Here is a 14,529-nt window from a genome sequence, read left to right on the forward strand (position 1 = left end):
GCTACGAAGCTTTTACGCCATTATAAAATCGTCCTTTAGAGATAAGCAGGCCGATGCACAGAGACAAACGGGTACACAGAGGTACAGAGATGACTTAGGTTTAGCAAGATGACCTATAAGTAAGAATGTGGCAGTGATGATGTGCTGGTTGTTAATTGTATCTGTATAGTCCACACAGACACACACACACACACACACACACACACACAAGGATAAATCACGAAATAAGGAGATACAGACAGGCAGATAAACACACAGGCTAAAACCAGACATATCGTATAGAAACAGACAGACAAGAAGGTGCATTCAGAATGTGCAACACCAGCACTTTACAGTTGGTGTAAGGATCGAACATTTGACTTTACTCTGTGACCTTGACGTTCGATCGATTGTTCTCAAAACTGAATAACTTCCTACTTGCCTAACCATCAACCCTTCTACAAACTTTGGTTAAAACAGGACCAGAAATGTTTCAGTTATAGGATCGACCATTTGATCTTGCTGTATAACACTGAATTTTGACTTATTTTCAAAATCAAATAACTTCACCCTTGCCTTAATCTTAGCCCTTCCACTGGGTTTATTTGAATTTAGATCAAAATTGTTCAAACTGGCGTTGTCGTGTGACCTTCTTTGGTTTATTGTCCTAAAAAATAATTAGATAAAAAAATGGGAGGACTGCCAACCCTTTCAACAAATTTGGTTCAGATCAGATCATAGATGTCAGAATTATTTTGTTAAGTCTCGCAGATGCAGACACACACCAAACAACACAATACCCCGCTCATTTGACGGCAGGCACTAGTGTATTAACTGATAGACAGACGGGTTGATGGATACACAGCCCACCGTACTAAAGTTACTGAAATATAAGGGCAGCTGGTTGGAGTATACATAGATCATCATTTGTACAGGAGTAACCACACACACACACACACACACACACACACACACACACACACACACAGAAGCTGTGATGCAAACATGCAGATTAATACAGACATATAAACAGACAAATGAACAGGCAGACCGATAAGAGGGGCAGAGTGATAGCTACACAAAACCCACCTTGTTGAGATGACTGAAATACAAAGGGAGTTGGTATGAGTATATATAAACCATCATCTGTACAGGTATGGCCAGCAGGAACACCGTATAAGTCAGTCGGCTCAGGGGCTGCCAACAGGGGTGACCCAAAAAGCCCTGCACAGGACCTGGAGAGAAAAAGGAAGGAGGGAGTTACGACATGCCTGGGATTGTATGTATTTACTTAGCTGTAATTACCAAGCTGTAAATAAAAGTATTTAGCTTAGGCTTCCATAGTGTGTGTGTGTGTGTGTGTGTGTGTGTGTGTGTGTGTGTGTTGATGACAAAAATAGTAGGAACAAAAAACAACAATAATAACAAGAAGTAGCACACAGTGAGTACATTACCTTCGCCCACCACCTGGTTTACAAGACGAACATATGAATTTGCCCTGTGACTTTGATCCGCGAAAGATTGCTCTCAAAATCGACTTACCATTCTTGCCTGACCCTTAACTCTTTTACCAAGTTTGGAACATATCGGATCAACGATGTTTGTGATCTTGATTTTAACAACTCCCTGTGATCTTGACCGTTGCTTGTTCTCAAAATGTACTGTATGTATTTGCCACTGCGTTATTCAGAACTCTTCCACAAAATTTGCTTCAAATTAGATAAAAACTGTCTTAAGTTGACCTTGCCATGAGACCTTGACCTTTGACCTGTCGTTCAGGGCTAACTCCAAACCCTTTTACCATGTTTCGATAAAACAGATCGACAGCTTATTAATTTTTTCCTTCACACACAGGCACACAGATCGAAATTTGACCTTGCCCTGTGACCTTGGCCTTTGACTGATTGTTCTCAGGCTTGAAATCCTTGGTTCACGTTTGACCATTGAAACTTTCACCAATTCCTGTTCAAACTAGATGACAACTGAGTTGAAATTGTCCTGTTGCCTTGGCCTTTGACTGATTGTGATGAATAAAAAATCCTTTTTATGCTTTTCTTAAACTTAAATCTTCCTCAAAAATTGCTCAAAGCAACATAAAAACTTTAAACTGACCTTACCTTGTGACCTTGGCCTTTGACCTGTTGTTAAAAAAAAAAGGGTTACTCCTTGCATGACTCACAACCCTTCCGTCAAGTTTGGCTAACTAATACCCGGTATACATACGAGTCAAACGATGACCTTGCCGTATGACCTTGGCCGTTTATTGATTGTTCTCAAAATTGCATAACTTCATTCATTGTATACCTTCAGCCCTTCTGCCAAGATTATATGTAATTGGATAAAAATTGTTTCAGTTTATTTTGCTGGATCAAGGTTTGACCTAGCCCTGTGATCTTTGCCTTTGACCAGTTGTTCTCATAAACCATAAGTTTCCTCAAGTTTTCTATCAAGGTTGGTTATTTTAGATTGAAAATTTTGAGTTATTCTGGTCACACACACACACACACACACACACACACACACACACACACACACAGACTCATGGCGAGTAAAACATAATACCAATTCTCCCGAAGGGAGCGGGTATAATAAGAAAGAGCTCCCAGAGTGTGCAACATTCTAGACCTACAGTTGGTTTAAGAGCAGTACATATTACCATGCCATGTGACCTATATCTTCGACTGTTTATCCTCAAAAGTGAAAGAACTCATCCTTCCACCAGTTTGCTCTAATTCTGATCACAACTGTGTCAGTTGCTTCTTGCCCTGTGTGAGATAAGTGATTCCATGAACTGAATAAGCTATGCAACCACGTATTATATAGTCTGTCTATGTACAAGGTCCTCATTTACTTTATTACATATCACATGTCTGTATTTACCATGTATTACCCACAGTGCCTACTGAGTATGTTAAGTCCCATTAATCATGCATCTGGCAACTTTGTCCCGCCGATCAGATCAGCACGGGACTTCCTCCCAGCCGCATGCCGGCCTTTTGTGTCCAGTTTGTCAGCCTGTAATATTCCGCTAATTATACTTCCACGTCTTACTCGGAGTTTCAAGAACCTTCCTCATCATTCTAATCCCTCGTCCCAGTCCCACATGGCGCAGTGAGTTACTCCGTTCTCCAATGGAAGACTTTTGCAGTCAAGGCGGTTACAGTTCACCGGCTTCCTGCCCAGGGATTACCACAGTGGATCTTACAGTACCCTAGGGTTTCAGTGCAGTGGATTTTACAATTCTCTAGTGTCTCAGTGCAGTGTTAGTGCCGTGTTGTGCGTTTTCCTAGTGTTTCTGGCGTGGCAGAGCAAACCAGAGGCCCCCTTGCAACCAGCCCAGCGGAGAGCGACTCAGATATTCCCCCCCGTCCATGCCTCTGGGGTGACTGACCGCGGCCCCCCCTCCCAGCACAACTGGCCCGCCATCTTGCCACACACGCACACACGCATGTACACACACAAACGCACACACCACTGCGCCGCCACAACTCCCAGAGATCTTCCGCAAATTCACCAGTTTTCTCTTGCATTTTGTAAATTCCCGCATGTACTTGCACATGACTAGAGTATTGCCAGCTCCTCTCCGTCTCTTCCCGACTGCAAGGACACCACACTCAACATGTCTGACCAACAGGATTTACTCAGGGAGAATGAGGAACAGTATGAGGAAAGCACTTCCCCACCTCTACCTCCTCCCCTCACCCCCCACCTGCCGGATACTCCTGCTCCACGGGACGGAAGCCAAGACATACTTCATCACATCCACTATTTACAAGTCTCCCACCAGCAAGAGGAACAAAGAAGACGACAAGAGGACGAATCAAGACACATAGAAGAGCAAGCCCACCGTCATCAGTTAGAACAGCAAAGACAAGAGGATAATCGCAAATTTATGGATCTCTTCACATTGTTGGCAATGAGGACAAGCCCACCAGCCCCAGCATATCCTCAGCCCCCCCAGAGAACACCTGCTAACCCCTCACCTGTCCAAGCATCACCTCTTGGCGACCCCTCCATGCCTCTTCAACCATCTGAACCTCAGACATAGCCTACTCGCCCTTCACCTGCCCGAGTATCAACTCTTGTCAACCCCTTCACACCCTCTCCACTGTCTGACACCACAACTACTCCTTCTCTTAAGAGCAAGCCCACAGTCCCCAGCCCCCCACCTCCCACAGTCCCCAGCCCCCCACCTCTCCAAGCTGACGCCACGTATCAAGTTTACTGACAATGGCGCCGTCGATTTGAGGATTTTGCTGTTATGATGGAGCTACACCGGATGCCACATCATAAACAGCTCATCCAGCTACGATCGTGCATATCTTTAGATGTCCAATGTCTCTTGGAGCACACCCTCACCATTCCCCCAGATTCCCACCTCTCCGTGACAGAGGTATTAGATGGCTTGCAGGGACATTTCCGGGGCCTCCGCAACGAAGCTTTGCGCCGCCGGGAACTGCTCTCCCGCAAGCAAGCAGCCAGGGAATCATTTGCAGACTTTTATGCACGACTTAAGGACATAGCTTCTGAGGTAGACCTTTGCCCTGGTGACCCTGTTACTTGTGCTGAGATCCAGCTCAAAATGATTTTGCTGATGGGTGTGCGAGACGAGGAACTACTGCAGAAACTCCCCGCCCTCGACGCCACCTCTTCACTTAATGATTTTGTAACCTGCTGTAGGTTGTATGAAGCTACAAGAGTGGCAGCTTCAGCAATACACGCCGCACCGGGCCAACTTTATGCCGTCTCCTCATACAAGAAGACCTAATGTCAAAAGAAGACTGCATCCTCCCAGCGACCTCCGACATCACAAGCCTCAGCTACTAACCCATGCCGATGTTGTCAGCACCAGCACAGCCCTGGAAAGTGCCCTGCGGCTGACAGCACATGTTCCAACTACGGGCTTAAAGGCCATTGGACCTGCGCACCTCGATGCCCCGCCAAGGATACCCAGTGCAATGCTTGCAACAAGCAGGGACATTTTGCCAAGTGTTGCAGGTTCATGAAGAAGAGTCAAGTTAAGGATCAAAACGGCTCCTCCTACCTCAACAGAACCTCCCCACCACCCTCTCCTAAGAACAACAGCAGATGTCGACGTGTAGATGATGCCTTGAGTGACAGATCCCCCAAGCTCGTCAATGTTCGTCTGTCCCACGGCAACACGTCCTCCAGCCTCCTGATGATCCCTGACACAGGCGCAGACATTACAGTAATTGGCCCACAACACCTGGGTGCACTCGACATCCCCAGGAGCAGCCTATCACCCCCACCCATGACAGATGTGCTCACGGCAGATGGTTCCTCGATGTCTCCAGCTTTGGGATGCTTCCAGGCAACATTACAGCTCGGTCCCAAGTCTTGCCTCGCCACAGTCCAAGTCCACGAGAGCATCCAAACTCCCCTCTTGTCGTATGGCCATTATCAGGACTTGGCCATAGTCCCACCCGAGTTCCCTAAGCCCATCCTTGCTGTGACACACATCAACAGGTGCACAGAATTGCCTATCTCAGCCATGACCTCACCTGCTGCCGCAAGGGAGTATTTTCTTCAACGGTTCAGTGACGTCCTCGTCTCCAAGGCCGACCTCCAGACAATGCCGCTCAAAAAGATGACAGGCGCCCCAATAAGGATCCACCTTCAAGCCAGGTGCGACGCCCTTCGCGATCCACACACCCAGGCCCATCCCCTTTGCCTTCCAGGATCAGGTGAAGGAGTATCTAGACTCCCTGGTGCAGCAGGAGATCATCACAGCTGCGGGCGATGAGCCCTCTGAGTGATGTCACCCGATGGTCCTGGTAGTTAAGCCCAAAGGCGTCCACATCACAGTGGACCTCACCCGTCTCAACTCCCAGGTCTCCCGTCCCACCCATCCCTCTCCTACGCCCATTGCAGCAGTCCGCAGCGTCACTCCATCTGCAAGATTCTTCACCACAGCGGATGCACTGCATGGATACTGGCAGATGGAGCTTGCGGAGGAAGACCGCCACCTCACCACATTTATCACTCCCTACGGCCGCTTCCAACACTGCCGTGGACCGATGGGCTTCGCAGCAACTGGGAACGCATACTGTCTCCAGGGGGACATGGTCCTGCAGGGTGTCACCAACTGTGTGAAAGTTGTAGATGGCATCCTGGTTTTCGACGATGACCTCCCTGCCCACCTGAAACGGATCCACCAGATGCTCACCAGATGTCGTGCCCATGGCATAACCCTGAACAAAGAGAAATTTGTGGTCGCCGCCCCTCAAGTCAACTTCTGTGGTTACACCATCTCAGCAGAGGGCATCTCAGCTGACAAGGAGAAGGTCAGAGCCATCAGAGACTTCCCTACTCCAACAAACCTCACTGACCTTCGTTCATTTATGGGCCTAGTGAACCAGCTGGCAGATTTCACCCCCGACATAGCAACAACAGCCCAGCCCCTACGCCCCCTTATGAGCCCCAAGCACTCCTTCGCATGGACACCGGACCACGATCAAGCATTCAGGAATGTCAAGAAAGCTCTACTCTCACCACCAGTCTTGGCACCCTTCGACCCGACCTTACCTGTGGTCCTCCAGACAGATGCCTCCCACCTCTACGGCGTTGGATATGCCCTCCTTCAGGATCATGGACAAGGCCAGCGGCGGCTAGCTCAGTGTGGCTCAAGATTTTTGACTGACACCAAGACCCGCTACGCCACAGTTGAGCTGGAAATGCTGGCAGTTGCCTGGGCCATGGCCACGTGTCGACTTTACTTGTCTGGCCTACAGCACTTCACTCTCATGATGGACCATCGCCCTCTAGTGCCGATCCTGAACCACTACACGCTGGATGCCATCGAGAATCCTCGCCTCCAACGCCTCAAGGAGAAGATTGCCCCCTACATTTTTACGGCCGTGTGCAACTGTGCATACCAGATGCCCTCTCCCGAGCCCCAGTTAGCCACCCCACGCCTGATGACGAAGAGGACTGTACAGCAACAACTGCACACGTCCAGTCCCTAGTCACACACACCGCCACTTCCCCAGATGGCCAGACAGTGGCGCCTCTCATCGACGACGACAGGACCCTCCAGGAGCTCTGCACCACTGCCACTCAAGACCCAGCCTACAGTCGTCTCCTCACCTACGTCTCCACAGGGTTCCCTACCAACTGCTATGACATTCACGCCTCCGTCCTCCCCTACTGGAAGCTAAGAGATAGCCCTTACGCAGACGGAGAGCTTGTGTTGTACGGCCCCCGGATCATTGTCCCTGCCGCCCTCCGACGACACACCTTGGCCCGCCTCCACGACAGCCACCGAGGTGTGGAAGCCACCAGGCGTCGAGCCAGACAAACAGTCTTCTGGCCTGGCATCGATGCCGACATCAAAAGCACGGTGGAAGCCTGTGAGCCTTGCCAGCATCTCCAACCCAGCCAACAGCAGGAACCATACATGTGTGATGACCATCCGAAGCGGCCCTTTGAGTCTGTGTCTGCTGATTTTTTCCAGGTGGCCGGGAAATCCTTCCTGGTGATCGCCGACAGGCTCTCTGGGTGGCCTGTGGTTGTCCCCTGTGGCCGGGACACCACTTCCACCAGGGTCGTTCCGATGTTTTGCAGCTACTTTTGAGAAGTCGGAGTACCTCTTCGTCTCAGGACCGACGGCGGCCCCCATCCTCCAGCAACGACTTCAAACAATTTGCAGAATGCTGGGGCATCCATCACATCATCACCTCACCACACTACCCCCAGTCAAACGGCCATGCCGAGGCAGCTGTCAAGGCTGTCAAACACCTCATCATGAAGACAGCACCGACAGGGAACCTTGATTGCGAGGAGTTTGACAGAGGCCTCCTAGAACTCCGCAACACTCCTACCTCTGCCGGACGCTCTCCTGCACAAGTCTTATACGGCCGCCCCCTTCGAACCTGTGTACCAGCCCACCCCCAGTCCTTCTCCGACGAATGGCAGGCCAAGGCAGAAGAGTGTGACCACCGTGATGCAGCCTGGACCGACCAAGCAACAAGTCGTTACGACGTCCATGCCCGCCCCCTCCACAGGTTGACTGTCGGCCAGCAAGTCCGGATCCAAGACCCGACATCACACCGCTGGGACAAAGTCGGGGTCGTTATGGGCTGTGGCAGGTCTTGACAGTACGAGGTACGCCTCCCCAGCGGTCGTGTGTGGTGGAGGAACGGACGCCATCTCCACACAGTGTCCCCTCCTAGTGACGACTCCCCAGTGTCCCCTCCTAGTGACGACCCCCCAGTGTCCCCTCCTAGTGACGACCCTCCACCCCAGTCCCCTGTGCTCTCTTGCTCAGGCCAGGAAAGAAGGCCGTCAATTGATCCCCCCACCATCCCTCGCCGTTTTCCTCGACTCGCTGAAACGAGTAGGAAGTCCGCTCAAGATTGCATTATGAGTGCATAGGGGGGAGGGAGGTGTGAGATACGTGATTCCATGAACTGAATAAGCTATGCAACCACGTATTATATAGTCTGTCTTTGTACAAGGTCCTCATTTACTTTATTACATATCACATGTCTGTATTTACCATGTATTACCCACAATGCCTACCGAGTATGTTAAGTCCCATTAATCATGCATCTGGCAACTTTGTCCCGCCGATCAGATCAGCACGGGACTTCCTCCCGGCCGCATGCCGGCCTGTTGTGTCCAGTTTGTCAGCCTGTAATATTCCGCTAATTATACTTCCACGTCTTACTCGGAGTTTCAAGAACCTTCCTCATCATTCTAACCCTCGTCACAGTCCCACACCCTGTCACCATGATCTTTGACTTATTGTTCTCAAAATCGAACCTGTTCATCCTTGGATGACCCTCAACGTTTCTATCAACTTAGTAAAAATATCCTGCATATAAGAAGTTAGGGTTTAGTGAAATAAATGAAGATATACTTATTAAACGTATCCACGGAGAAGAAAAAAAAAAATTGCTCGTAATGAACAGTTGTAAACTTAGGTTGCCAACAGACCGTCCCTGACAGCCCTTGATAAGCGCCTACACACTATGAGTAGGCTATATCTGTTTTGCTTTAATCTCCCCTAAAATTGCCATCTCTCCGACTTGAATGCTGAGTTGTAACAAGTGAGTAACACTAAAATATGATGCTATTCACGAAGAAGCATTAAGAAACTGATGCAGAACCGTAATATTGTCTTCTGCCTTAGAACTACAGCACTGTACGTGAAAAAAGCTGCAAGAGGACTAAAATCTGGGACACGTTAAAGTGAATGTACTACGTATATGTGTGATAGCTACACAGTTGCGTACAATCTTATCTATATTCTGTCGCACTCGAACCTTTGCAGGTCACCAACACGACTCACCCTTGGCCACACTTGGCAGGAGAGACGAATCTGCCATACCCTATTAGCGCGATATAAGGATTAAATGACAACGAGATATTTTGTCTTCGGGCCTAGCTCTTAAAAATGCACTCACTACGCATGTGTGTGTGTGTGTGTGTGTGTGTGTGTGTGTGTGTGTGTGCGTGCGTGCGTGCGTGCGTGCGTGCGTGCTCGAGCGAGCGAGTGAGCGAGAGAGAGAGAGAAAGAGAGAGAGAGAGAATACTGAGTGCAAAGGAAAACAAAAGGCAACAGTCACAGTGGTTGTTGAAGGGATTCCTGTGACTATATCTAATTCTATGTGTAGAAGATAAGGAGAGGAAAGGAAGAAGACATCCCCCACTCTCTCCCGCCCACCAAACACTCCAGCCAAAGTTGGCGGGAAAAAGTAAAAGGCATAGAAAACTGGCATGGAAATTTAATAGGAAAGACTAAAAGGCGAAACTATATTCTACATTATCTTATTCCACTGTATAAAGGAAAAGGAAGATTAATTTCAAACTACAATGTTTATACTGCTTTCACCATGTTCTGAAAGAGAGGAAAACAACTTTCAGTTGTACGTTCATTCATTCTTCTTTCATTCATTGCCAGACGCCACATATCCCAAACGGGGTGGCCAAGGGCTCAGAGTTAATTGTTTTACAGGGAGGGACACTAATCCTCCACCAACCCCACTTGACACGTAGGGAGAACGTTATGCCAACAGCATCTGGTGTTCCCAGGCGGTCACCCATCCAAATACTAACCAGACCCAACGTTGCTTAACTTCGCTGATCGGACGGGAAGCGGTGTACTCAACGTGGCATGGCCGTTTTCAGTTGTACGTATTATTCTATTATTCAGCCATGACTGTGTTAAACTGGGGATTCAAAGCTAAATACTTATCTAAGAAACCTTTAAATGTTATTACTGTACTGCTGCCTGCCACATTCCTGATTGACTTGTTCCATATGTTTACAACCCGGTTAAAAAAAAAAAAAAAAAAAAAAAAAAAGACAACGTTTGCGTTTAGGCTTGAAACGTTTGTGAATGACTCTATAACAGTCACCTCTGGAATAATCAGTACGGTTTACTGTGAAGTACTTATTGACTACCATATTGTCATTTTTTTTTTTTTTTTTTTTTTTTTTAAACATCCTCTCGCAGCCTGCGCTTTGATAAGACAAACGACTTCAAGTCGTTTAAACGTTCCTTGTATGGTTTATTTCTCAGTCTAGGTATCATTTTGGTTAGCCTACACTTCGCTGCACTCTCTCAAGTTTCGCTACATCTCTCTTGTAAAATGGTGACCAAAAGTGAACATGATACTTCAGATACACATGCATTAAGGTAAGGATATTCTTCAATCTGAACTCAAACACTGCATGTAAATCTATCTAGTTTGTTAGCTTTCTTTATCGCTACGATGCACTAAAACTTGGTTTTAAATAATTTGTTATTATTATTATTCCTAAATCTTTTTCTTAGTGTACACATGCAAGCTGAGATATTATTGATACGAGCAGAGTAGCTAAAGTTTTCACTTTTACTATCAATAAAGAGGACTTTGCGTTTCTCCAATTGCCATTTTTGAGCCTAAGAGAACAGTTTATCAAGAGCCTTCTAAATTAACAGCTTTTGTTCAGGGGTAACTGCTCTGTTTCCAATTTTCTTATCATCAATGGCACTGGATATTTTGCAACACAGATCATTATCAGTGTCATCAGTATAAATTAGAAGCAGCACAGGTCCCAAAACTGAAACTTGAGATACTTCGTTTGTATCATTTGTCCGCCTGATTCCTTCCCGTTACTAAAAACTCCCTGTTTTTACGGTCTGTAAGTCAGCTTTTAATCCACCTTAGAACACTGCCACTGATGCCATAAACTTTGTCAAGAAGCCTCTTGTGGGGAGCTTTAATGAATGCTTTTTGGAAATTCAGATAGATTACATACTGATTCAGTGTTATCGTACATATCAATATTTCACTCAAAAAGTTGAGCAGATTTGTAAGATGGGGAGGTGTTCCTAAATCCATGCTGTGAGACTTTCATGAGATTATTTTGTTCTAAATGTTTAACTAATTATTTTCTTTATTCTTTCCAACAATTTGCATACAGCTGGTATTAAACTAATTGGATGGTAATTTCCGGGTTGGGATTTATTGCTCGTTTTAAACTCTGGGGTTACATTTGTTAGTTCCTAGTCACACAGTGCCACTCCTGAATGATAAGCTGAATATTTGGGCTAAAGGTTTCGACATTTCGCTTTACAGTTCCTTTCAAACTCTCGGAGATATTTTGTCTGGCCCCCATGTTTTGTTGGCCGTAAGCTCATTCACCGCAAGTATTACATCGTTGTCAGGGACCGTGATGTCACTAAATTAAGCTAACTTCATCTACGTGTATAACAGAAGACGAAGAGATCAGCATTTTCTTTTTTTTTCTTTTTTTTACCGTAAATTCCGATGCAAAAAAAAAAAAAAAAAAAAAACATTAAGAATTTTAGTCATTTCTGTTTCGTCATTTGTATGTTCTCCATTTGCAAGAATTAGCAGGTTAATTGTTGATGTTAATATCTTCTTATTTCTGATGTAGCTATGCAACACTTTTAGGTTTTATTTACTGATGTTAGGCATATGTACTTCAAGAATTTTCTTATTTCCTTTTTAACTTTTTAGCATTGCGACGAAGGTTGTGATATATATTCTTATCCCCTTCATTCTTTGGGGCTGCAATTTTTTTTTTTTTTTTTTTTTTTTTTTTTTTTTTTTTTTTGTCGGAAGTCAGTTCTTAATGTCGCTATTCCAGCATTCTGGTTTAGAGTTTTTACCAGGCCGGCTATTGCGCATTGGCACATACATACGTTGACAGGTTTATTTAGACTTTCTGAAAACATTTTTCATGTGCCATGTACACCCGCGAACCAAAGTTTCGGTACCCCCCTCGATGGAAGGAAGTGGAAGTCAGGGTTAGAGAGAGAGCAGGTGAACGGACAACCGTCAGTGGTACTTTGGAACTGAGCTACGAGGCGAATAGTGAGAAACTTAATGACACTGAATTCGAAACATTTCCATGCTATTCACCTGCAAAACATTATGCGTTCGTAACATACATACTGTAACATATAACATAGACTACTGTGTTATCATGGTGTCCTGTGATACTGACCCATCTGTTTCGGATCCTCATCACACAAACAGAGCACCGAGCCAGTTGTATATAAGTTGCAACTTGTCATTATAACTGCAGTCATAATTTTTGTGAATGTTATCCCTGGATTGTCTGTAGCTATAATAAAGAATGATTGTGAATTTAATGTTGATTTTCACAGTAGTTGTGCGGATGGTTATATATGTGGCAATTATTTTATGTGGACGACTAAACCACATTGTGATGGACAGCGGAGAGCGTTCGCCAATAATTTACTATAACCAGATGAAATTAGATGCAAACAACACAATATATTATGAGACAACGAAGACACAGCTGTGGTATCCTGCTCCGCCTTGTTATCAAGGCCTTAACTGGGGCTTCACCTCATACGTGCATTATTTTCCTTCAGTCTCTGCCTCTTTTATTACTCTTACTTCCCGGTATCCTCTTACTGCGAGTCGTCATATTCCTTGGAGGGTTTCTTGTCGTCCGGTCCTATAACCCGTACTGTATTACATTATTCCTCGCATCATCACTCCCAGACAAACAACGTTAGCATAAGACTGCTGAATCTGTTAATACCATTATTGCCACTGCCACTACAACTGTAATCCCCCTTTTCCTATTGTGTCTAATTTCCCTCACAGTACTACTACTGCTTCTCCTATTACTACTCCACTATAAATCTGTATAATAATAAATATGATTGTCCTTATGTCTGTGTATCTGTTAATCATAATTATTGTCCCTGTCCCACCGTCGACAACTCGTCGCTGACCCGGCACCGCTACTCCATTTCCCACCCACCATGGACTCTACTCCTCCCGCACTCCGACACCACATTACGCTTCACCTCATCCTTGGGCCAGAAGGCCTGTTGTTCACCCTTTACCGGTGAATATACGTGGCATGCATTAATAACAAAAAAGAAGGCACTTGAAAGCTAAGCGGTAATCGCCCTCTAAAATATTCTGTTTGCCAAGTCCAAACTTTAGGCCATATTTTGATACCATGAAGGTTTTATGTTGATAGCTCAAGCCATTCATGAGATTTAATGGTGCTAAAGGCAGGCAATAAAAACTAGTTGACCTTTAGCTGTTAGTTTGGTGACCTTGACTCTGACCCCGAGTTGCCATTTTCGAACTCCTCTAAGATTTTGGCCATATCTTGATACGCTGAAGGCTTCATGTTGATAGCTCAAGCCGTTCATGAGATATAATAGGAACACACACACACACACACACACACACACACACACACACACACACACACACACACACACAGATGCAGTTAAAAACATGATCGCTCCGCCTTCTAAAGGTAGGCGATAATAATATAATAATAACGACAACATCGTAGATGTGTACTGTAGTGTTCCTAACATTACACTTAATAACTGCAGACCCAAACGTGCTTATATTACGGAGCACTGATATATTAATCACAGACCGTTCTTATCATTACCACTGCATCTTCCCTATAGCGCTTCACCATGGTAATACAACCCACTGTAGTCCTCTGTGAGATCGCTACACGTGTTCGGGAAAAATAACAATGCACAACATGCCTACAAACCACTAAAATAAGCATATGATGTTTCACTGACATCCATCAAATAGCCTAGGAGAAGTTAGTGGACAAACAAACAAACGACTTGACACAGACAGACAGAAGCAGAATGTCTCGCATCGGTACCGGTATGTAACGACCTGACAAAACTCTTGTGATCCTGCATTGCAGGTGTCATCACAGTAATAATAATAATAATAATAATAATAATAATAATAATAATTAATCACATGTTATTAGGCACGATACTGAGAAGGACACACACTGGAATAGCATGTGTCGACGCAATGCAGAATCTGTTTGCCATGACAGAAGGTTGGGTTGCGGTCAAACATTAATTTAGTATTACTATAACCCTACCATTACAGCATATTATGGCACTGTTTGGTTTTATATGTCACAGCTGTTTTCACTTGTTTTATCATGGAGATTATGGTGTTTGTCCTCCTCTGTATCATGGATATTAACATGTGATTACTACTACTACTACTACTACTACTACTACTATTACTA

General features: G+C 45.6%; 1 protein-coding gene and 1 non-coding gene across 2 annotated transcripts in view; both read right to left on the minus strand.

Moving 5' to 3' along the window:
- LOC145411021 (nose resistant to fluoxetine protein 6-like) overlaps positions 1-14,529 on the minus strand; it is an 85,365-nt gene that overhangs the window by 14,459 nt on the left and 56,377 nt on the right. Inside the window, exon 16 of the mRNA XM_080281083.1 lies at positions 1,069-1,214. Within this exon, the coding sequence (XP_080137209.1) occupies positions 1,069-1,214 (146 nt within the window). The remainder of the gene's footprint in view (positions 1-1,068; positions 1,215-14,529) is intronic.
- Positions 10,011-10,129, minus strand: LOC145411067 (5S ribosomal RNA). The gene has a single exon (XR_013899360.1). It is a non-coding gene; the product is annotated as a 5S ribosomal RNA (ribosomal RNA).

Source organism: Coenobita brevimanus, chromosome 87, assembly GCF_032717465.1.
Source record: "Coenobita brevimanus isolate Jiangsu-jjx chromosome 87, ASM3271746v2, whole genome shotgun sequence".
Taxonomy (NCBI): domain Eukaryota; kingdom Metazoa; phylum Arthropoda; class Malacostraca; order Decapoda; family Coenobitidae; genus Coenobita; species Coenobita brevimanus.